Source organism: Fragaria vesca, linkage group LG1 (assembly GCF_000184155.1).
Source record: "Fragaria vesca subsp. vesca linkage group LG1, FraVesHawaii_1.0, whole genome shotgun sequence".
Taxonomy (NCBI): Eukaryota; Viridiplantae; Streptophyta; class Magnoliopsida; order Rosales; family Rosaceae; genus Fragaria; species Fragaria vesca.
Window position 1 is genome coordinate 15,210,212 of NC_020491.1, and position 24,531 is coordinate 15,234,742.

The window sequence follows — 24,531 nt, forward strand, 5'->3', positions numbered from 1 at the left end:
GGTCAAGAGATAAGACATAAGGAACGATCTTTCATTATACTATATCAGAAATCTGGAGCTACAGAGGATCACTTTGCTAAAAGTACTGAACAATGACACAATTGCTCCTATTGAACAAAGAATCATTTCACCCAAATGGAAAAGGAAAAATAAAATGACTGCTCCTCAATCTTATTTGCCACTTCAACTCCCAAAACTTCACTAGAAGTTCGGACCTGCCGCGAGGATGTCTTCAGTCAGCTTGTTGTCCTTGCCAATCTTGTAGTTTGTGAATGTCTCGAAGTTGTTTTTGAATAGGCCAGCCAACTTGAGCAGTGTTTCCTGGTATGCTTTCTTATCTGACCACTGCAATCCAAATTAAAACCGAAATGATATCAGAAATTTTCAATAACACTAGGCAGTATAGTGGATAGAGGAAATGTTAATCAACTAGTTACATACAGTGTTCACTGGATCCAGTATCTCTGAAGGCACCCCCTCAATCTCAGTGGGAATCTCAAGTCCGAACACTTCAGTCTTCTTGTAATTTGCATTCAAGAGGCTGCCAGAGTGTATGGCATCAATGATTTTCCGGGTGTAAGGTAGCTTAATGCGCTTTCCCGATCCATACCTGCAGGAGAGAACAATATGTGGTTCAGCATCACTTAGATGATATAACTTGTGATGACAATTAAATTTCCATACCTTCCACCAGACCAGCCAGTGTTCACCAGCCATCCAGTTGCACCATGTTGCTGCATTTTCTGAGCAAGCATTGCTGCATACTTCGTTGGATGCAACATTATAAATGCAGCACCAAAGCAAGCCGAGAATGTTGCTTGTGGCTCCTTAATGCCCTCTTCAGTTCCGGCAACCTGAAATAATCAAGAATTGATTTAGGATAAATTTAATTCACTAAAATAATTCAGATGTAAGATCAAAAAAGTTGAATTTACCAGAGCAGTATAGCCGCTGATGAAATGATACATGGTCTGTGCAAGGTTTAACTTGCTCACCGGTGGGAGCACACCAAATGCATCACATGCTAAGAGTATTACATTCTTTGGATGAGGTCCAACACATGGTATTTTTGCATTGGGAATGTATTCAATAGGGTAAGCTGCCCGAGTATTCTCTGCAACCAAAAGAAACCAAACTCAGTAAAATCTAAATAACGAAATCTATTCTGACCTCTGTATTATCAAAATAGATGCATCAATTGACTTGTTCCTGCTGTTCTATCTTATACCAAATTTACAGGCAGTTTAACTTAATGGATCGAGCACCATATGTTAATTTGATTGATTCTATCACACAAGAGCACATTAATAGATTATGGTGAAGATGAGTGTATCATAAACCAATTGATGGTTATTAAACAGAACCATGACCTCAGTGACTTAGTACAACTAAGTACGGAAGTCATATAAGCTGTACCTTGTCATGCTGGAGTGCTAAATGATTTTAAATTTTTGTCAACTCTCATATATATAAATGATCTTCTAAAACAACTAAATAATTCGGAGTCAGAAGTTCCCTAGCATGAATACGTCAATACTTATCTTCCAGAATATTTATAAGTTCAATTTAGTTATTAAAACACAAAGGACTAATTCTGAGATGAATCATTGATATTTACCTGTAACAGATTTGTCAGAGTAATCTACTTCTCGAGTATGCTCATCAAACACAATATTTTCCAACACTGCCAACAAGGATCAAAACAATCATTTTCTCGGTGAGATCACTTGATTTCAACAGATCAAACAATGTACAATTGTACATATACAGTAGTTGGAATGATACATTACCAGCACCAAACTTGATGGCATTCCAAATATCAGGTTCTTTCTCCCTCGCAAGATCAATACACTTGGCATAGCAACCACCTTCTATATTTGATACACCGTTCTCAGTCCAACAGTGTTCATCATCTCCAATAAGGTATCTATTGTGATCAGTAGACAGAGTTGTCTTCCCAGTACCTGAGTTAAAAGAAAAGGAAAAAAAAAAAAAATTACTAGTAAGAACTGAACCCATCTTCTACTGTCATAAACATGTAAAAGATGCCAAGGATGGCAAGAGAGAGTAAGAGGGCACGTATCATTTGGTAGCTGCTGGAGCCATAGTTTACCACCATCATTTATACTATACCTGACAATCCAAAGAAGAGTGCAACATCTCCATCTTTCCCCATATTGCAGCCAGAATGTAGGGATAGGATTTGCCGCTTAGGCATAAGATAATGCATGACACTGAAAAGACCTTTCTTCATTTCCCCGGCATACATGGTGCCGAGGATGACCATTTCCCTCCTACCAAGATTAAGATCTATGCTAGTGGAGGATGTCATGTAGTGGGTGTAACGATTACACGGGAACTGACCAGCATTGTAAATAGTGAAGTCCGGAGTACCAAAATTCTCCAGCTCTTCAGGACTGGGTCGGATACACCTGTAACCCACCCAGTTATCGAATGTACACTAAGCTAATACACACATGCCCCCTACCTATATTTTGCTGGACTAGACTATTTAGGGACGATAGTACTCAACAAAAAATTCACGTCAACGTTAAGAGGACTTATCTGGCCGGCTTATTCCTCAATGGAGGTATATAGAAACATATACTGCTGACAAAGCAAAGAGTTAATAATAAGTCTCATTTTATACTTACATGTTGTGCATGAACAAAGAATGATAAGCCCTGGCAGAGACAATCCGCACTTTAATTCTGTTTTCTGGATCCCAGTTCAAGAACTGATCATTTACAAACACCTGTTAACAGAGACAAAAAAACCATCACAATCTACCAGATGATTATATTGTAGTTGCATAATACTCCAAGTCATCTATGTCAAATTGTCAATGCAGCAGCATATTTTACCAACTAAAATTCTCCATCAAACATGTTCACCATCTAACTTGCTTACTAAGGTGATTAAGATTCATACTTCACAGCAAAGGGGTCTAACCATTTGTCAGCTTATAAATCAAATATTACCAAATGCAAATCAAATTTAATCTAGTTGTTGTGATGTCATCTAATTGGACAAATTAACTGTGTTCATGTCAGTCTGACTAGTATTGATCACAGTCTTTGTATATATCTGTCTAGACTTGTAAGCTGTGCCAGACTTGGCTGCTGAAAATGGTGAGGTTGAAGAGAAAGAAGCACAATAAATTCAGAGCACCGCTAAAACGTGTATGAGTAAATTATGCAGATAACACTGATCCCAGAAAAAACCAATATTCAGAAGAAGACAAAATTGCTCCCCCCAATGGATTTCAAAGCCAAGTTGAACAAGAAGACAAGTATGATACCATCACCCACATCACTCTCTCCTAAAAGTAATAAACTCCAAGATAAGCATCCCATCCTTAGATTTCCAGCACCAGATTTTGATTTTCAGTGAGACGCAATAAAAAGCAAGTAGATGTTCATATGCGGCCGCAAACGAAATAAAAAAGATTAAGACCTTGTCCAAAGAGTTCAAGTAATCCACAGCTCTTTCCCTGTTGACCATGAAAGTGTGCTCGTCCATTTCAATGTTTGGTGAACCCCTACATATCAAAATATCAACATTCAATCAGATTTCTTCAACAGTAAAAAGTGGGAAAAAAAAATGGGGGAATTAGAGTGTTGTTGGTGATTTTACCTTCCCCACCAGAGCTCGTTCTCTGTAGTCTCATCCTTGACAACGCGCTTATCTCTTGGAGACCGACCGGTCTTGGCTCCAGAAAGTGTTGCTAATGCGCCTGTTGACGTTATGAACGATCCCTTTTCGTATTTTATCGCCTGCTCATATAGCTCTGCACCACGTACAACCAACCATAGCCGTGACATCAATAAGCAACACAATCTCTAAAATTCCAACATCAAAAATTCTCTTTTTTGTATAATAATTGACACAATATGCTGTAAGGTTTTTCAGCCAGATTCGATCATGACCTAGCTCTTACCAGCTCGACCACATAGTACTGGTAACACAAAACCCCACGATCTATTTTGGGTTCAAAATCTCTAAGTCTTAACGCACGTCAAAAAAAATGGATAGAACTGTTTATACCAGCAGGAGAGAGGTTGTAGAGGACATGAGTGAACTTGAGGGCACTGTCACTGACGCTGATGGTGGGAGTGAAATGATGGTGGTGCTCCACGTGTGATGACACCTTCGGCGTCTCAGACTGGTTCGCCGGGTCTCCTCTCACAACCTTTGGTCCAGTCTCTCTCGTCAGCGACGCCAGAGAGTTACTGCATAACACAACCAAAACAAACCCACAAAGTCAAAACTCCCTTATTTTCGGCCGGTAAATTAATCTCCGGGATATTAACCGGAATTTGAATCGTCCATTAAAAAATATCATTATTAAGATTCCTGGGAATCAGGCCCATACTAGGTACCAAGGCCCACATCGTCACTTGACGTGTCGGTCAATTATTGGCCCTCACAAGCGATTACGTACGGCGTGTCGTTCATACAAAGTCTATTATTCACTTTTATGGTAAATAATGCATTTTTGTTCAAATATTATATTCAGTAATTATTCCAAATGGTGGGTGCACACGTCACGGTGCGACACGTGTAGGAGATATAGAAGTACCTGATGGACTGGAGCTGCTGCTTCTGGCGCTCCTCTTCGGAGAGAGCGACAGCAAAGGCGCCCTGAGTGCCCTTGATCGGCGTCGTCGGTGCCGACTTCTTCTTCTGCAGAGAATGAAGCTGGTCGATCGTCTGAGCCTTCACCGGCGCCGAGCTGTCGTCGTGGCACATCCCATTCCCGCTCTTCTTCGTCTGAATCTTCGCCAGTCCGTTCCTCGCCGTCCCGTTCCCGTTCGCCACTGCCGCCGGTCCGTTGTTGAAGCTGAACTCCCCGTTACCGTTACCGTTAGACGCCATCTCAATCCACTGTAACAACAACAAAAACATCGTATTAACGTTTGAAATATCGACATGAATATGTTACACGACAGAATCGTATAATTCCAGTTTCGTATACATTAGGTCAAAATTTGGTTTTCATTTGGTCAAAATTATAGTCGTGCATGAAATTATTTGGGCTAATTTTCTCCATTTTTGATGATAATGGTGGAGGAAAAAACCAGAGATAAATGTATCGAGAGGATAGAATAAGGAGACGAACCAGAATTAGAGACGAAAATGGAGGAAGAAAGAGCTAATGAGAAATGGAAATGAGAGAGTGATCGACCATGAAAGTGAGTATGAGAGTTTGCTGAAACGCAAGTAAGGTGGTGAGGGAAATGAGAACAAGGTGGAGTCGTTTATAAAGGGCGCTTAACCAGAGTTTAAGCTAACGCTGGTTCAAGTTTAACCGTGGTTGGGTTAGATCCTATCTCTCATGATCAGGGGTCAAATTCTTCTCCCCGACGCGAAAAATCCAAAATTGAAAATCCCATTAAACGAGGGGGAGGATAAAGACTTGGGGAATCCTGTGGTCCGAAGACCATGCTAAGCTGTCTACACCTGGGCAAAGTTGTTAGACATAATTTCCTTATTTTAATCTCTTTTATCTCTATCTTGTTTTGGGTGAATCTTTTATCTCTATCTTGCTCGAGTTTTGTTTGTTTATCTTTTACTCCATTTTACTTGAATTTTAACACGATGAGAATCACAGATTTTACTCGAATTTTAACATTATGAATGAAGTTTTAAAGATGACTAGATGAAACTTGAAATCTTTATACCGGATAAAACCATTTATATTATAATGAGAAAAGAGTGAGTTGCTTCCAAGTAACATTAACACTAGAGTTAAATCACTTATCTTGGTGGATTTTCAAAAAAAATTGTTATAAATAATTGCAATGTACAGTAAAGTAATAAAACTCATATCACACATTAAAATGGAAATTTACATTAACCATTCAAGCTTTGTATTTTTTCCGCATACATGCTTATTAAGTAAAATCATAAGTGCATTGTAAAACTATTCATACCGGTCCAACTAATCACAAAGGATAAGACCAAATTATAATAAAAATCTCCCATTAATAAAAAAAATTTAAGAATGATGTACCTTATATAGTTCCTTCTAAATATAGTTCATCTGAATTTCTTTTTCTTTTGGTCAATGAAAATATTTTTCAGTCTCACAAAACTTTGTGTACTCAAATGGTGCGGCACCTTTTGATTGGTTCAGGATGATGAGATTGGTAGCCGCATAGGAGTAGAACACTACACTACGCAAACCTGCTTGTTCACACGATAAAGTCTATCCCAACCGTCCATGCCAGTTGCTGTTTAATTAATTGAATTTAAGTCGGAGTTCGGTTCCGGGTATTTTACCGCCAAATTCTCTTGAGATTACGATATGATATTTACTTTTACCTGGTCCTCGATTTGCGTGCATGGGAAGTCGATAGCGCGTTTTCGTTTCGCCACAACCCACAGGTAAAAAAGAACAATTCGTTTGTTGTCTTCCCCAAACGTGAAAGGTAAGAAATATGGGTAACTAAATAATGCTAAAACTTATTTGGTTTCTCATTCAAAGGTGAATGAGTCATTAACACGATAAATGAAATTCATGTAATGAGCTAATGATACACGAATTTCACATCGATTTTATGAATTCAAATGTATTTGTAGTTTTCAAAAGGTTCATAAATATGGCCCAGTCACCAGCCTGTCAGGTATCATTACTACCTCTAGTAATTACATTCTACTAACAGATATTGACTTAGCCATCGGAGGAGGAAAGACCGGAAGTCCCCGGTCATCCTTTTGTCTACATGTCAGCGGGTGGATAGTCAGTCACCTACAAGATACGCCATCAACTTATGCAACCATATCCGAGATTATACAGAAACAACAACATTTCAAATTTGTTTGGTCAGTTTGACTAGACATTAAATGTTGCAATAGATTTGAGTTCAACTAATACATGCATGACGGTTAACGATGGATTTGTTTTCTCTTTTATTGACCGGCAAAATCAGCCATTGACAAACCAAAACAAATTCTTGAAAAGTAGTTTAAATTTGATCACTGACCTGTAATTCAATAGGCACAGTTAGTTATATATGTGGAATACTTAGCATTGCCCCTTCTTTTTTTCATGTTCCCCACTTCTTTATGTTCCCCCTTTTACTACGATATATAGTTATTAGTATTGTCACTTCATACGGTAAAATTATAGATCAACATGGTTAAAAGAAAATGGTAAGACATGAGAATATTGAAAGTGGTTGTCTCAATAAAGTTCAGGTACATTGATTGATGATTAAAACAAATACTAGTTATTTTTTTTTTTTTTTTTTTGAGAATGAAAGAATATTTGATTGCTTCGGAAGCAAACAAAAGCAATGGCACGGACTGTGGAAGTCCAGTCCACAGAATCATTTCCATTATGGACTAGTTTGCTGCTCTTTACGTCCTTGTCAGCCGCTTATCGTTCGATCAGTTTTGAACATCCACGTCAAGTCCTCGCATCTCCTCCGTTTAGAATTACATGAGATTTAACACATTACATGGGTCCGACTATCTAGGTGAATTATGTTTTTGAACATCACTCGCATGTAATGTAATCTTGTGTAACAATTATCCAACCAAACAAACAAGCCGAATCCAAACGGCAGGGCATGCTACGCCGTCTCGTACAGCAGAATTTTCCGTAAAATCATACTAAATGATTCTATCAGCTACAAACATCATCATTCCATATTTCCATATACTATATGAATATATATGCTGTATTATGTAAATTGTGTATCATATATATAGCAAGTAATAAGTGCCTGTAGGCTCTATCTATACAGCTGGCTAGGTACACAAGCTATGGCAATGAAATGGACCATTCGAATAGGGATTCAGAAAAACCAGCAGCTGAAATTTCTTGGGGGGTTTCGGCAGTGGTTTAGATCACCACCAACTTGCTTGGTGTGGTTGGATTATATATGGATGAATAGTTAGCACTATTCTCGTTCATTTTGGTTACTACGTTGAAAGCAGCCTGGATTTGGTTTATGGTGGAATATCTTTCGTGAATCATGATGATGAAATATCATTACGAGTTGGATCCTCATGACCAGAAACAATGGCGTTTCTTATTCGTCTGATCTGCACTTTTTTTGTTGTGCACTATTGTTATTCTAAGAAATTGTTCATCTGAATAGTTTTCTCTTTTCAAGTCAGACGACTTCAGTTGAATCACATCATGATGCGAGACCATCTCCACTTCTTGGAAGCTATGGAAACAACTTTCTTCCTTGTTGCTTTGCTAGTTTTTTCAAAGCTATAAAAGAACTGAAGCACCATCAAAAGTCCATTGTTGGTCAAGTTTTAGACCCTATATGATCGAATTTTCTTCGGTTGGTAGTTCAGAATTAAGAAGGGAGGTCGAATAGGGGACGGTAATTCCAACAATATTACTTGACTTGACTCACAAACCCTAACCGATCTCTTTGGTCTTGATAATTTCTCAAACCATGATATATGTTGAGATGAATGTTTCACACGCTAATCAGGTTAGTACGTGGTTAGAAATGAATGCAATCGTTGAAATTTTTCATACAAGTAAAGTAAATTCGAACAACATTTACAAACTTAATTTGTAAGACAAAAAAAGTAAATTTCATATTTGCTAAAGTTCTCATAGTATAAGTTTAGTGGGAGCCCTTCTAGTGAGCATCCTTAAGTTGAGGACTTGGTGAGGACTTTTCGGCTTATCCCACCTTTCAATCTTATATCTACATCTTGACCTTCAGTTTATAGGTATTTATGAGTAGATCATTTATTCAAATTTTTAGCTATATTAAAAATTGTTAAGACATTTATAAGTGTGATTTATCAATTATAAACTTGAACGGTTCATATTTGACAGATTTGGTTAGTCCATTAATTTGATCTAGTTTGTTATCTTAACGAACACCAATTTGGGTGAAAATTTGTAGAAATGATATACTCATATAAACCTAAAAACTAAACGGATAAGATGTCAAAATGTGATCGAAAAGTGGGTCTTTTAAACCATAAACCGAAAAGTCCTCAACTTAAAAGTCATCATCACTAGAAAGGCTTCCTAAGTTTAGGTACCATTTGTGATATTTTTTCATGAATATATGTGAATCACAAGTACAAATATGCATCAGAAAACTTCTATTGTTATATGCATAGTTGCATACTATATGTGCAAACGTCTAATTTTATCTATGAAATGCAAATAATTAAATAGATATGAAATCCTTAATTTTTTGAGAAAGAAGTAGATATGAAATCCAATGGTTGCAAATTTTGAGCAAATGGTTCAGGATTTGGACTCATTATCATAATGAAATGGAGTGGATTGCATTTGAAGAGAGCCATACCCTGGATTATTTATCAGTAAGTGGCAAAATACCAGGAGGATCATCCATCAAATCATTTGAAGAGGAGCCCTAATCAGCTGTAGTAATTTGTCACATGAATTGACATCTTTATCATCTTTATGAATCCTAACCAAATCTAAGTTATACACAAAGTAGTGACATGCTTATTTTTATGGATTTGGCCAATGGGGGCTTCTGGTTTTGGAATCTCATGTATAAAAACCATTTGGGAAAGTTCGTGGAAATCCCATTTGAATTTTCATGACCTAGACTTGGAATTTGCAATTGACATATCCACATGAAAGCACCATGAAAACCATAAAACTAAAGATTGTGAATGTAACTTTCAACAAAAGTGTCTGGTGAGGTCTGGTTTGGTTTGAAATGGCTCTTATATACTTGGAGGAAAAAATGGTAACCACTAAACCAGGGGAGGGATTATGTGGTAGAGGCTGAAACTCAATGAGTTAATGCCCGTGCTTTGTTGTTGTTAACCAAATGATGACATTTTTTTCTAGGGGTGTGACATTGATGGGTCAAATTATTAGAGGAATGGAATCAAATGGATAGTGTGAATGTGGAGGGCATGGCCTTGATTTGTCTGGTTTGGGGGGAGGTGGCTACTGTTTTAATTTCTTGGAGAGATAAATGAAACAGAGAAAAAAAAAACAGGGATGATGATGATAATGATGGGGAAGTTCCAAGCTTGGAGGAGAATGGACTCTATTCAGTGAAAGCAGCTTAACAATACCAATTTGAGGCCATAAAACTATATAATTTATAAGGGAAATATCACTTGAGCTGTGGCCAGAATATGGACATGTTTAGTCATTTGTTTTGTCTCCTTACCACATTGAAGGTGTCTCTCTATTGGAAATGTTCTTCCCCTTCCTGCTTCTTCTGGTTTCCATTCTGTTCAATCTGATGTCGGTTACTGTAGAGGTAACCAGATGGAAGAAACCAACATCAGATTGAACAAAGTGCTAAACAAATTTACCCTTCTAGGGTAGTCTTTCTTCTGGTTTCCTCCATAGTCGAGCTCTTTGTGGATATAAGATTCTAGGGTAGTCTCAATTCATTGGCAATATCAAGCACGATTGACACAAGAGTTTGTCCACACATATAGCTAAGTTGTTTCCAAATAATTAATGAAATTGTCATCTCTTGCCAAAAACATATATATAGAAATTCTAGAAAGTAGACTTTGTGCAATTGAAGTCGATATACATATCTATTTAGGGCCCTGTTGGGTTGAGAAAAAGTTGGGAGTTTTTGGACATGGAACTTCTTGATCAGTGGAGCCATATCTGCTCATGTGCTCATTTTTGGAGTCTTGGGTTTGTTCAAGTGTCATGGCCTCTTGATGTTACATCGGTTTTAATTGGCCTATCAATTGCCACCACCATTCATCACTGACTGATTCTCTATGACACAAAATATTAAGATTTCAAATTATTGCATCGGAATTAACAGAAGCATTTGAACATAGCAAGGCACCGTGCAATTATTCCTCCTGATTTTAGCTTTGCAGGCACCACTTGATGATGATCAGGAATCCGGAGTCTACATTAGTCCACTTTACCACGTACTGTACTAGTTTCCGTAGCCAAAAAAGGGGAGAGACGCATAAATTCTCAGGATCAATAAGCTGATTCAAAACTTGTAAGTTGAAAAGCTTAGTCCAAGAGTCACGCACCCCATATTCTCTCATTATCCATAACTCATGACAACCCAAATCACCGTACCGGAAGAAAAACCCATACAGGCATCCTCCACAAGAATCTAAACCATGAAGGCGAATTGTATCACCGGCTTGGTGCAAAGTAGGCAGCGGCATTTCCCAGAACTTCTCCTCCTCAAAATCAAAGGCAAAGATACCTGGTACTCTCACAGCATCAAAGTTACGCTGGAGAGAGTCACCTACCCAATGGAATGTCTTGCCCAAAAGAGCCCCAGAATGTTTATAGGTGAGGTGGGAGTTAAAAGGTGATCATTCGATCCTTTTCCAAAGGCCAGCTCTTGTTGAGAAAATCTTAACCTCCACCGGGACCGGCTTCTCCGAATGACAATTGGATTCGGCCACCAAAACTTTGTAGTCGTCAGTGGCCGGCAAATTGCCAAAACCACCGTAACTTATATAACTTAAACCTGGACGGGTAGTGTATGCGAGAATCCAGTCGATGGGTTCCAAATGTAACATTGAATAACACCAGTTGATGGGTCCCAAATGTTAGGAGTTGCCACAGATACCAAACCATTGCAAGAGCCTAGTACCTCTGCATGAAGTCTGCTCCATTCCGCAAACTCTAATGCAGCGGTAAGCTTTCTAATTGAAGGCTTGTCTCCATTCCACGGCGTCTCCAAGTCTAAGGATTCAAATTCAGAGTCGTTGCGGGTAAAGAGGAGTCTGTGATTCAGAGTTTTCTGCTCACAAGCTACTTTAAACTGGAGCTTGGCGAACTGAGGATCAGACACTATTGAACACCAGCGTTTTGAAACACATCGGAATCGGAGCAGGGATTTGACAGGTAGCTTAGAGAGGATTTCAACTATAATGTCTTCTGGTATATTGTTTCCCGCCATTGAAAGACACTTTCAGCTTTCGATATGGTGGAGGTTGTGGTTTATTGCGGACTTACGATAAACTCTTGCCGCACCAGAAAATCAATAGGGAGTTAAGTTATATTATGATCTGATCAAGCTATCAGAGTATGAGACGAAGAAGATAATAACTCCGATCGCAAATAGAACCAGCAACCTAAGTAATGCCAAAGTAGGATTGCATGCGTAATCTGAATCTTACTCCAAAAAAAATTAAAAAGACAAGACTTCAAATCTATATCAGAGTGATTTGGAAGGAGTGATTCCAAATCTATATGTGTTAGACAAGACTTCTAGCTAGTTTCTCATAACATCTTTGATAAATGATAACTAGATATTCGAATACCCTCAAGCATTTACCGGCCTTGTAAAGCTCTCCATCTATGCAAACAAGACCTAACAGATTTCAATCAAATCCCATGCCCGGACCAGTGTAGTCTGAAGAGCCCATCGACTCAGGGCCCCGGAAGACTAAGGGCCCATATTTTATTTTTATAGCTTTTTATTAGGTGTAATTGTCTGTGACACATTAATTAAAGTTTCTTAATTGAGAAACTAGAGGTGATTAAAGATAATTAAGGACAAGCTAATACTCATTGTATTTTCAGAAAAAAGTAATCATTGTACGTAGGCCCCCGTTGCACTCATCGGAAAGGAAAAACAATGATATTTAATATGAAATTGACATAATTATATATACATAATAATAAACTATGAATTAATACAGTAGAAAGACTAAATAAACCGGAAAAAAAAGAAAAAGAAGAAGCCCTATGTAAGGGTATATAGCTTAAATATTTTCGTTGTTTCGTTATTAGATTTTGAGTTTAATTATAGCTTTACTCCAAAGAAAATTTTATTCATAAATAATAAGAAAAAAGAAAAAGAAGAATTCATACGACATTTGAAGAGCCCAACTTTGAGATTTCGACTCAAGTTTGAAAATCTCAAGTTGGGGTGAATCAATGTTAAGCAGCAGATAATCAGATATCGAAATATTGTAAATAGAGTGAAAATGAGGAGTAACTAACCAGAAGTACCTGAACAGAGTGAGGCAGCTTGTAATTATTCTTCTGCATAGACCATCTTTTGGATTTTGAGTAGTGTCTTCCTCCTTCTCTTTCACTGTATGATAATCAGGAATCTGGAGTAGACTCTCCTCATACATAGTCATTTCAGAAGCCCTGTCAAGCCTACCCATAACAAGCGGCTCGCCTTTATGTTCAATCCTCATCATCTCCATCCCGGAATCTGTCACACTATTCAAAGTGGATTTTTCCACAAATGTACTGGTTTCCATAGCCAGGAATGCGAAGAGAACCACCATGTGCTCAGGCGGAAAAGTTAACTTCATGTTAAAGAGCTTAGCCCATGAGCCACTCAAACCATATTCTCTCATGACCCATAACTCAACATAACTGGTAGTAAAGAATGGATAACGAAACACATGCAGGCATCCTCCCCAAGAATCACAAACCAATTTATCATAAAGGTCGAGTTCTTGATCAAAATTATTAGGCAGCGGCAATTCCCTGAACTCCTCCTTTACCAAATCAAAAGCAAACAGTTTTGGTCTTAGGAGATAGTCGCAAATCCAATGGTCTCCCTTAAAAGAGCGCCTTTTTGATATGACAATAGAGTTCGAGTGATAGGGGAATCAATCCTTTTCCAAAGACCTGTTCTGCATGAGAAGATTTTCACCTCGGAATACAAGTTGTTGTCATCAGAAGTGGCTGCAGCAACCACAACTTTGTAGTCATCACTCATAAGTAGCCGATAAGTGGCCAAAACCACTGTAGAAGACATAGTCCATTTTTCCAGAGAACACTGGATCGGGTAACTTGTGCAAGAATCGAGCTGATGGGTTCCAGATGTAAAGTTCAGTACTAGTAATAGTACTTATCCAAAGACACACCAAACCATCGCACGAGCCCAGTGCTCTTTTATCAGTGTATTTGGGTTGCTGGAATGGCAAGGTAAGCTTGCTACCCCAAAAGTTGGCTCCAGAACACAACCGCGTCTCCAAATCTATGGACTCAGTTTGGTATATGTTGCAGAGGAGTCTGGAACTCGAGGGTTTCTGCTGGGAAGCTACTTTAAACTGAACTTTGGCGAACTGGGGATCAGAAACTATAGAACCCCACCTTTTCGAAACACAGCAGCACCGGATTAGAGATTTGATGGGTAACCTGGAGAGGATGTCTACAATAATATCTTCGGATATGTGCTTTCCCGCCATTGATTGAGATTGCGTTAAACCTTGGCTGGAGACTAAGGTAAAGATTAGTTCAGGGTTTCGGTCACTGAATTGTGATAAAGTATGAGACAAACTAAAGGCCTTTATAGGTTACAAGAAGTAAGTACATCGATTCCTATTACAGCTCTAATATCCTATTCTAATAGGATATCTCCCTCAATTGGTGTCCTAGTTTGATATACAGAAATACCCGTCGATAATACAATAGATAGAATCATAGAATCATCAAACTAAACTCTTATAGGATGTCATTGTACTACCAATGACAGCATGTAATAAAAGAAGATAATTAAATACAACATTGGCATAGTATATCACTTTCAAAAGAGTTGCCAGAAACGTTTTGTACCAAGATCCTAAAGACCTAAACTTCAACTGGTCAAGCAGTACTAGTTCCTGCAACCCCAGATTCCAAATCAAAGTAACGCATACTTTCAGAACATTCGATTCAACAACCAACAGCAAATTGTCTCCCTTTTATTCTTAGATCAGTTGCCACTAACAGACACCCGATAGGCTATTGCAACTTAATTTAAGATCAATCTTGCATTACAAATTATATATGATAATGGTGGGAAGAATAGAAATCAAGACAAATCTAAGAACAGGGAGAATCAAGATGTTCAAGTTTGAGTAACTGATAGTTAACAGCAGCAGAAGATAAGCAACTGAGAGTTTTCAAGCAAAAATTGAAATATGAATAGAGTGAAAATACCCAATTCTCCCATTCCGGTGACTTGAACGGGGAGCTAGTTTGAGTTGGGAATTGGCGAATTGCGGATCGAAGATAACCAAACGCCACCGTTTCGAGACGATATGGGTCCTTTCCCGCCATTTCCGGTAGCGAGAGGGGTTGGTTTCGACGGTGGGCTATAGCAAAGAGTAGAAGAGTCCAGAGAGCAGTAAACGACACCGTTTTGGTGCCTCTCTCTTTCGGTTACGACAGTTTAAATACCCTCCAAATTCTGCGAACCATTTTTTACCCCTCTCTTATCTCCTTTTTTTCGAATAAAACCTAAATCCACCAATCTAACCTCTCTCTCTCTCTCTCTCTCTCTCTCTCTCTCTCTCTCTCTCTCTCTCTCTCTCTCTCCTCCACCGATCTCAAGTCTCTGTCGCCGCCGCTCCTCTCCGTCTTCCGCCGCCGTGTTATCGCAGCCGCGCACGATTCTCACTGAAAGGCCAGGATTCGAATCTAGATTTTCTCTGACGGTAATTTTTCAACCTTGATTCGAGTTTCAATAGAGTAAAGTTTATATATAGAAGATGATTTGTTTTCGTTCTGTGATTTTTGAATCGAGATTGAGTTTGTTTTCGATGTTGAGATTTTTGAACAAAAAATTAACCGCATCACTGGTATCGTGAAAGAATGAAATTCTTGAATCGTATCTGAATTCGTTTGTGGTTAAATCTCATACATTAGGATTAGGAATATAAGAGGAGTGAAGCTCAAGGTTTTGGATTAGAAGAATGCTATCTGTAGTTTGTTCTTACAGTTTGAACAGTGTAGTAATCATAAAACTAAGGAAATATAGTATAGCAGTGTTGGTAAACAGGTTAGCTGCGAGGATTAGTGGATCTATCTTGTTCAAAGATTCTTAAGAAGCATGGTTTATGAATGTGGAGACTGATATTCTTTTATGTCATGTTTTCCCTTTTCACTCTGTCGAACTGAAAAGGATTGATCCGTGTATTGTAGTTTAGAGGGGAGGTAGGACATAGTCTCTGATATTTGTAGCTTCGCTGCTTTTACTAGGAATTTAGCAACCTGATCATGTCAATCCCTTTTCTCTAGCTGCGAGCATGCCATGATTTCAAATACCACATAACAACTAACACGCAAAGAAGAAACTTGAACTGATTTAAATCTTTTGTTCTCTTTAAGGCACTCTTGATTAACACTTAGGGTCATTGGTTTAGGACACTGCCTATTGTGGCATAAAATATGTTTGTAAATGTGTTCGCCTTTCACTTTATGTACCTAGTTCACTGGTCGATCACAGATTTCTCACTGTGAATTGTACTTGGAGGTATGCATCTTACTTTTTTTATGGCACACTAACCTATGTTTGTGTGATTCTTGAGCAAGATAATTGTGGCAGGAAACTGTTAATTTTCTGGATGAAGTGTCCAACATTTAACACTTGTAGTACCAAAATAGTTTTGTATATAAATTACCAGAATATTGGCCCTCTGGGCTGGAGCAAATCATAGATAAAACAGTAGTGATATCTTCTCTTCTTTTCTGGACAAATACCAGGAGCGATATCAACTTTACAAAAAGTTGTGATAAGATGCAGATTATTAATTATAATATAAATAATTGAGTTTGTGCTTCTTCTTTGTTCACAAACTTCACTAATAATAAATCAATAAAATAGATTTGCAAGGATTTTGAGTTTCCAACATGATTGGGAATATGATTAATAAAAGTTATGAAAATCATGTAAGAGTACTTGTGGAAAAACTGGATTTACCGCATAATGGAAGATGTTTAGTTTTATAATATGAAGCATGAATACAAATCTTTTGGTTCGCTTTTGATGCCTTTTCTTATGTTTGTGAAGTGAACATGTTAGACAGTTGCGGTTGTATTTCTTATGACAATCATTTTCTAAGCCAGTAATCTTGCATGCTATCACATTTTAAGCTTATACGAGTTCTTTCCAGCTTTTTGCAGGTTTTTGCATCTATATTCTCATCAGAAACTGTACAGTTAAATAAAATTAATGGAGCTGATTAAAGATGCATTTGAACGTGTTACGAAGAAACAAAAGCTGTCATGCTCCAAAAATCAAGAAGTTCTTGATCTGATTGACCAAGAAATCAAGCAGACGTTACAGAAAATACAGTCTAATGAGTGTGCATCTCAGGTTGATTTTAAATCTACCATTGCTGAACTCAAAAACAAGTTAAAAGACATTGCACCTGTCAGTCAGACCGAAAGCACTCAGAAGGAACTGAATCTGGCATTGAGCAAGTACCCAAAGCTTCTCGAGAAATCATTCAATCCTGATATAGCCAAGGCTTATAGAAACATCGAGTTTGATGCTCATACGGTTAATGAGATAATAGGCAGTCATTTCTATAGGCAGGGCCTTTTCGAACTTGGAGACTGTTTTCTAAGTGAGGCTGGAGAACCAGAATCTACAGCTGCTATGAAATCTCAGTTTCAGGAGATGTTTCAGATAGTTGAAGCAATGAAATGTCAGAACTTAGAGCCAGCACTGAAGTGGGCCATTGCTAATTCTGATAAACTCAAACCAAATGGATCAGATCTACTACTGCAACTTCACAGTCTACAGTTTATGGGTATATTGCAGAAGGGAGACAAATATGGAGCTATTGCTTATGCCAAAACTTGTCTTGCTCCTTTTGCTTCTGACCATATGGCTGAATTTCAGAAGCTCATGGTATCTATTTTATGGGCTGGAAAGCTTGATATGTCACCATACTTTCACCTATTATCCAAAGCGAATTGGGAGAAAGTTATTGGGGGGCTAACTAGGCAGTTCTGCAATATTCTTGGCCAGTCTTATGAGAGCCCATTGAGCATGACTATAGCTGCTGGAGTTCAGGGGTTGCCACCTCTTCTCAAGTTTATGAATGTAATGGTTGGGAAGAAAAATGAATGGCAGACTATGAAGCAGTTGCCTGTGCCGGTGGAGTTGGACCGTGAGTTTCAGTTCCATTCTATTTTTGTTTGTCCGGTGTCCAAGGAACAAGCAACTGATGAAAATCCCCCTATGTTGATGTCATGTGGACATGTGCTCTGCAAGCAGTCTATTACAAAGATGTCAAAGAACGGCACAAAAACCTTCAAATGTCCTTACTGTCCTTCCGATATCGATTCAGCACAGTGTAGGCAGCTCCATTTCTGATGTATCTTCAAAATCTAGTTGCAACTCCCTCAAACTTGTCAAGCTTGTAGCTTATGTTTATGTCGTGTAGCTCAAATGTGTTGTTATCGTGGCAAAAGCTGGTTTGTCTAGTGTGCTGTTGATCAATCCCTTGGTTGTAAATAGAAATTTTTTTTCTACTGGCTGTTAGTATAAGCATTCCAGTTCCACTGATCAATTTGAATGCATGTTCTGGTTTCATCCTGCTGGATAAGTTCTGCTGCTCCTCCTGGGTAATGTAATGGGCTTAGTTAAAGTGTTGAGCTTTATCTGTTCTGATATTTATGGATCTCAAGTCCAGGCTGGTACTACAAAGCCATACTTGGGGACAGCCTTAGAATTATTTCATCTGAACTTTTTAACCAAGCTCAAGCAGACTTGCAGGTATTCTCTAGTACTTCCTCATTTAATTATCTGTATCCTTTTATTTTTACTGAAGTACCTTAACTTATTCTCTTTCCAAATTTATATTCGTCCTAAACAAATTTTTGGATGATAATTAGACTGATATCTGTTTTCTTAGAGAAGTCTCACTCGTCTTGGATTTTTTAAACCTCAGATCTTTGTGATAGTCATAGAATCTGATTTCTCTTTTCCTTGTAAGATTTAAGAGCACTAATGACCGGCTTCGGAATACTTAATTTTGTCACACATTTTGGGAACTTGGCTATCCCCAAACACATGTAATCATATCTTCGTGGTGAAATATTAAACCATAGGTATACAATCCATTAGTCCCTTAGATGTGCCTTTTGGGGTTCTTAATTATAATTCAGTTGTGCTGCTTTGAGATGCACATTTTGAAAAGCAGCAATAGAAAAAGAAAGAAAGAAAAAGCCAAGACACACTGATGACTACCCTCCACTCAAAGGGATTCAAGAGTGGGCGCAATTTAAGGAAATCATCAGTAGAGCACCCCAAAAGTTGAATAAAGAGCTCCTGGCCAGAACCATGGAAGAGTCTTGGAAGAAAACGAAACCCTGAAACCCTTTTTCAAGCTTAAGTTACTGTCACTTCCTTTTCACCTTTCTCTCTTTCACGCAGATTTAGGCTTCTAGAGTGTTTAGGGCCTTTTGTTTTCACCTTTATCTTTTACTAACGTGTAATCAAAGTCATGTAAGCTAATGTAAGATTGATTATACTCGCATTACTGGAGTCTGCTAATACTAGAGCAATGGAGTGGTCCTTCATCTAAAGCATGTGATTTTTTGCTGGCTAGGGATTGCAGATCTTAAGCAGCTCCATGAATCCAAGCTTGGAACTTGCTGAGGGGCAAGACTATCTTAGCTCTACTAGATTTGGTTTTCTTGGATCAGACGACTATAGGCATGAACTTCAAGAAATCAGCTACATACCAAAGTAGAAATCCTAACGGTACCCGTTACTCCAACCCTTGAGTTTGTTAGGTACTTAGGTTAGATGTTTGATCTAAGCAAACCAAATCGTGTGGCTGAGACACCTGAGAGGATCCTCGCATTCCCCAAGTCGCGTCCTTAGGAGTGAGACTTTGTGGTACCAAGTATGTCATTGTTGATTCAAATTTTCACTACAGATGATTGATTTAGGCCGGAGGAAAATGGCCTGTCAAGGTATCAATTCAGAAACCTGAATGTAGTGTGTTGTTGATATGTGTAAAGGTCCTTGTAATACAGAATACGAATTAATAAGAGGGGTCTCACATCCTAACTACTTTGATAGGAATGTAGCAAAGGTCCATTGTTTTTTCTTGAATGCCTAAGACTGATTTTCCTCTCATATTCGGGTTTTTTCTTTTCAGATATTTCTGGTCAAGCGCAATTCAAGCATAGTGTTTGGATGGCTATGCTTATGAAATTCTTGTTGAACAAACGTGCATGCATCGTATCCAAGTTATCATCAATCATCATCCCCATTTCTTTCATTGAGAAATTCCATCGATTCGGATATTGACCCCCTCCTCTTGTACACACAATTATCACGGATAACTGAACATGTGCATTGCATCTTTCTCTTTCCCACACGCATTACAGATAATTACATATACTTTAGAGCATTTCGTTTGGTTCCGATAGGGTTTATATGAATCTCACAAGTGCTCCACATATGAGGTGACAACCAAAAGGGATGTAAAATGATCGAATTTGACTACAAATACATTGTACACTATCTAGTACCAACTTCCCTTTTGGCCAAAAGAATGGCAAAAGAAACAAACACCATCATGTAAACCAACTTGTTTATATACAAATGACAATGATTATGCCAAAACAAAACCCACCACTCCTAAATTCCTAAGCAGATGGAACTTGGAAGAACAAAGTGATATGGTCTATTATAAGCATTTTTGCCCTTGGCATTATCCTTTTGCTTCATCATGTAAGCCATTTGCTATAGCCTTCTCCTAATGAACCCACCAAAACCACTATGTACTACCAAAACACCAGCTCATACAAACACGGACCCATCACTTGCAACCTCATTATTGATTAGACCCAACAACCAAATAAAAACAAAATACCCAATAATTTATTTTTATAAAAATCCAAATACCCCCATTCCCTACCTCCTCTTAGAAATACATACATAATTGAACTCAGATTTTTGGGTTCTTCTGGGTTTTGGGGGTTGGGAATACTAACTGAGACAATATCAAATAGCAAAGGAAAGCCACAACACAACACCAATAATTTCTCATATTTTTTGTGAGGTTTTAATTTCTCCTCACTCTTGCAACTATCACTATCCGTTCCTTTCCAAAAGGGCCAGGCCGTCCTCTACCGCTTGTCACTACTATGGGCCTGGGCCCGGGCCCCGGTTTCAAATAATAATTTCTCTTTTTAAAACATTATTTTCTTTCCCACCAATATCATCATATATATTTCTGTTTCTTTTACAATTACAAAATATATGAAAATTCCCAAAAAATTTAAAAAAGAAAATCTAAAAATTTAAGAAAGCTAAAATCTGGCGTTTTCGAAGCCGTGTAAATCGCTGACTCTGTTCATCGACTTTCTCATTATCGCCACCTTCGCCAACCTCTCGGCGGCGCGCCAAGCCGAGGTCGGCGTCAGCGGCTCCGGCTTCTCAGCCTCCACGTGTCCGCTCCCTCTCTGCCTCTGTGCTACAGTACTCTGCTGCTGCCTTCCACGGTGGAGCTCCGCCATCTCAGCCTCCAATCCGCGAAGAAACTCCTCCGCCGAAGCCGAGCTTGACTGGAGCAATAGAGCTCGGGCTGACGTCAGCAAATGATATGCGCCTGAGAAGTCGTTCCGCTCCAAGAACCGGCGCGACTCGGCCACGGCTCGGGCCGTGACGTGGAGGTTTCGGAGACGTTGGATGTTGGGGTTGGACATTGAGGAGGACGATCGCACGGCCTGCGAGCGGGGTACGAGGAGGGCTCGCTCTTTGGGAGATACGAGCTCATTTGACGACGGGTCTCTGTAGGTGGACCGTACGGACATCATCGCGTTCTGGTTGTGGGACCCGGCGGAATTGGCCGGGACTTTCAATTCGACGAGCAGTTCTCGCTCTTCTCCGGCATAGAGGTCGCCGAGCCGGATCGAACCGGATCCGAGAGCGGTGGGCCGGCCCGTGAGAGAATAAACCGCCGCAATCTCGGCGTTGGCTGAGCCGGTTACCACGCTGAGCTGGAGCTTGACGTCTTTGACCACCACGCTTAATAAACCCCCCACGCACTTGACGAACGCGTCGTCGGTAGTTTCGGCTAACCCGACGGTGTGGACTGGGACGTCGAGGTGAGGGAAGCGCGTGGATGACACGACCGGGGAGGAGCGCTTCTGATTGGCGGAATGGGCAACGTCGGATAGCAGCATAATACTAGCGACTGGGTTCCTCTCGCGGCGGTCTTGCAACACCTTCGCCGCTTTCTTCAGCGCGTCGTTCACACACATCCCCTGCCCAACTCCGCAGAGCGCGTCGACTATCTGACGCGCCGATCTCCGGCCGGCTGACGTCATCCTCCTCAACGGCAACAGCCTCTTCGAAGTTGACGAGAACGCCACGATGGAGAGGCGGTCGGCGTCGGAGAGAGAAGAAACGATCAACCTCAGCGCGCGTTTCGTGGCCTGAATCCTGGAGCGGCTGGTAGTCGCGCTGACGTCAACCACCGTCACAAGGTCAATCGGAGCCCGACGCGGGGTCCTGCGCTCCGGAAGCTGCGGAGCTTTGACTTTCAACACGACGGCGTAAGTCTCGTAACTCTTCCCAGCCGCCACCACCGCGGATTCCGGCAACAAACTGAGCTCCACACTCTTCCGATTCCCGGAACAGACACTACTTCTCTCTGAATTGACAAAAAATCCCTGGAACTCAACGGCGTCGTTTTCTTCATCATTCTCATCCGACTCCGGAATCGGATTGAACCTGGCGCCGGAAGTCGGCGACATGAGCGGCTCGTCGTCGTTGTAAACTCTCAACGGCTTGGTCTTGACGTCCCTGAGCTTGGAGTGGCTGTCAGTTTGGGGCTTAGTCTGGGGAGTGAGAATGTCGAGGAGAGGGAGCTCCTTCCAGGTGGCGTTGCAGACGGGGCAGAGGTGGAGCGGTTGGTTCTTGACGCAAGGGAAGTGAAACGAGTGGGAGCACTCGGCTGTGAAAATGGCCGTACCTTGTCCGCTTTTAACGCTCTGCAAGCAGATTCCGCATCTACTCTGGAAAAAGAAGAAAAGAAAACCGGTCATCAGCAAAAGGTAAACAGAAATATAAACAAGATAATATAAAGAGTTGTGCTGGCTTACTTTGTTGAGGCGGAGGGTGGATTTGAGGAGGGAGAAGCTCGAAGGCGACTTAGGCGAGGAGGGGTTGGATCGTTGGAACAGCCTGGGGCTATAGCTGCTGGATTTCTTTGGGGTGGTGGTGGTGGCGGGAGGGATGTTGCATTGGAGTTTTGGGCTGTTGGGGAGAGAAGAATTGGGGGTGGTTGGAGCTGTAGCGGCGGTGGTGCGGCAGCGGAGGCTGGGACTCGAGACCGGCTGGGATTGGAGGTGAGGAGTGGATGGGTTTGAGGAGGAGGAGGAGGAGAAGAAGCCGAACTTGGAGGTGATTTTGGGGCTTTGGTTATTGGTGGTGTTAGTGTTCTCACATTGTTGTTGCTTCTCTCTAACAACTTTGGTCTGTCTCTCTTTAGGGATAGACGTGCAGAAGGCCCTTCTCCACCCGGTCACCATTTTTGATTCCTTCTCTAGTCCTTGTGTTTCTGGTTTGGGATTTTGGGAAAATGGTAGAAAGAGAAAGACAGAGAAGAGCATGAACTGGAAATTGGGGGCTCTCTGGTGATAGAGATGCTACACAGGGAGTGTGTGCTGGTTAAAAAGACAAAACAAGAAGAGGATTGGGATTGGAAGCAGGTGGCTTTTTCATCTTGGTCTTTCCCATGTTTCCATTTTCCTTATTAGGATTTGGATTCACTCTCTTTATCTATCCCTTCAACCTTTCTCTATTGCTATAACTATTTGAAAACTGCGTTGCTAAAGTGCTATCCCTATCTTCATTCAAAACCAACCCAAAAACAGAACACAGCAAATGCAAAAAACAAGAGCGAGGACTTGCCAAATTCTAATCTCTCACCACCTTCCCCCTCATATAGACAAGCCCCCTCCCTGCTCTCCTCTTTCTCAATTATTAAGCAAAACCACTAATAATACCCTTCTTCTTTTTTCTTTTTTTAATATTAAGGATGGTATGGGATTCCATTGGGATTAACATTTATCTTTTCTGGATGACTGGCAAATGGAGGTTGTTTAACCTCTCTACAGTAACAAGTCAACGGGGCCCTCTACAGCCTCGGAATTGGGTTATCACTGTCCCATTCATTTCCACGTTATGGTCACCGACCCAGAAAGCTAACTTTCTTTTAAAACAAAATCCGGGTGAAGCAAAAAAAATCCCTAGCTTTTCATATAATTATAATACTTGAGTCCATTAACAAAAAAAAATAATACTTGAGTCGATTTAATGACTTTGGCCTTATTCTGCTATTATTATTGTTAATCTTTTAACATTTTCTTCGATATAAATAATGCAGATTTAACACATCGTTAGATATAATTCATGAGTGTTCACCCCATTAATAGCAATGAATAAGATTATATTTAGTGGCTTAGCGCGTAACAAAACAAATTGTTATGACCCCTATATATCTGTTTTTACCCATTACAATTCAAGTTGTAGTTAGATACCAACTTGCCTATTTTTGTTAGTCAGATAGTCTTTTATTCATAAGTAAGAGATTGTCGGTTCGGGTCAGGATAAATTAGTCGTAGAATTTAAACGGTTTATCAGACAAAAAAATAACTATATGTTTGATCGTTGTCTTCACATCCAAATATAACTACTGGTTAATAGTGTTCGGTCCATAAGTAGAGACATTATTGTTTGGCTGAGTTGGTTAGTGGCTTAGCGCGTAACAAAACAAATTGTTATGACCCCTATATATCTGTTTTTACCCATTACCATTCAAGTTGTAGTTAGATACCAA

General features: G+C 39.8%; 5 protein-coding genes across 5 annotated transcripts; 1 reads left to right on the forward strand and 4 right to left on the reverse strand.

Annotated features, from left to right (window-relative positions):
- Positions 1-11: 11 nt before the first annotated feature.
- Positions 12-5,230, reverse strand: LOC101304515 (phosphoenolpyruvate carboxykinase [ATP]-like). Its single transcript, XM_004288259.1, has 13 exons — positions 5,123-5,230; positions 4,583-4,887; positions 4,048-4,232; positions 3,637-3,790; positions 3,457-3,541; positions 2,655-2,755; positions 2,134-2,432; positions 1,791-1,964; positions 1,619-1,684; positions 936-1,114; positions 685-854; positions 442-610; positions 12-345 (listed from the first exon to the last, which is right to left on the reverse strand). The coding sequence occupies exons 2-13, from the start codon at positions 4,876-4,878 to the stop codon at positions 202-204; spliced, it is 2,022 nt and encodes a 673-aa protein (XP_004288307.1). The 5' UTR covers positions 4,879-4,887; positions 5,123-5,230; the 3' UTR covers positions 12-201.
- A 6,214-nt stretch (positions 5,231-11,444) lies between these two features.
- LOC101306092 (F-box/kelch-repeat protein At3g06240-like) lies at positions 11,445-11,885 on the reverse strand. Its single transcript, XM_004289338.1, has one exon. It carries the CDS (start codon positions 11,883-11,885, stop codon positions 11,445-11,447), a length of 441 nt encoding a protein of 146 aa, XP_004289386.1.
- Positions 11,886-12,259: 374 nt separating this feature from the next.
- On the reverse strand, positions 12,260-14,142 carry LOC101306383. Its single transcript, XM_004289339.1, has 4 exons — positions 13,824-14,142; positions 13,605-13,696; positions 12,944-13,446; positions 12,260-12,284 (listed from the first exon to the last, which is right to left on the reverse strand). The coding sequence occupies exons 1-4, from the start codon at positions 14,140-14,142 to the stop codon at positions 12,260-12,262; spliced, it is 939 nt and encodes a 312-aa protein (XP_004289387.1).
- A 1,094-nt stretch (positions 14,143-15,236) lies between these two features.
- Positions 15,237-18,520, forward strand: LOC101304810 (lisH domain-containing protein C29A3.03c-like). The gene is made up of 2 exons (XM_004288260.1): positions 15,237-15,372; positions 16,831-18,520. Exon 2 carries the CDS (start codon positions 16,890-16,892, stop codon positions 18,039-18,041), a length of 1,152 nt encoding a protein of 383 aa, XP_004288308.1. The 5' UTR covers positions 15,237-15,372; positions 16,831-16,889; the 3' UTR covers positions 18,042-18,520.
- Positions 18,521-20,982: 2,462 nt separating this feature from the next.
- Positions 20,983-23,310, reverse strand: LOC101305109. The gene is made up of 2 exons (XM_004288261.1): positions 22,793-23,310; positions 20,983-22,705 (listed from the first exon to the last, which is right to left on the reverse strand). The coding sequence occupies exons 1-2, from the start codon at positions 23,300-23,302 to the stop codon at positions 20,996-20,998; spliced, it is 2,220 nt and encodes a 739-aa protein (XP_004288309.1). The 5' UTR covers positions 23,303-23,310; the 3' UTR covers positions 20,983-20,995.
- Between the last annotated feature and the right edge of the window lie 1,221 nt (positions 23,311-24,531).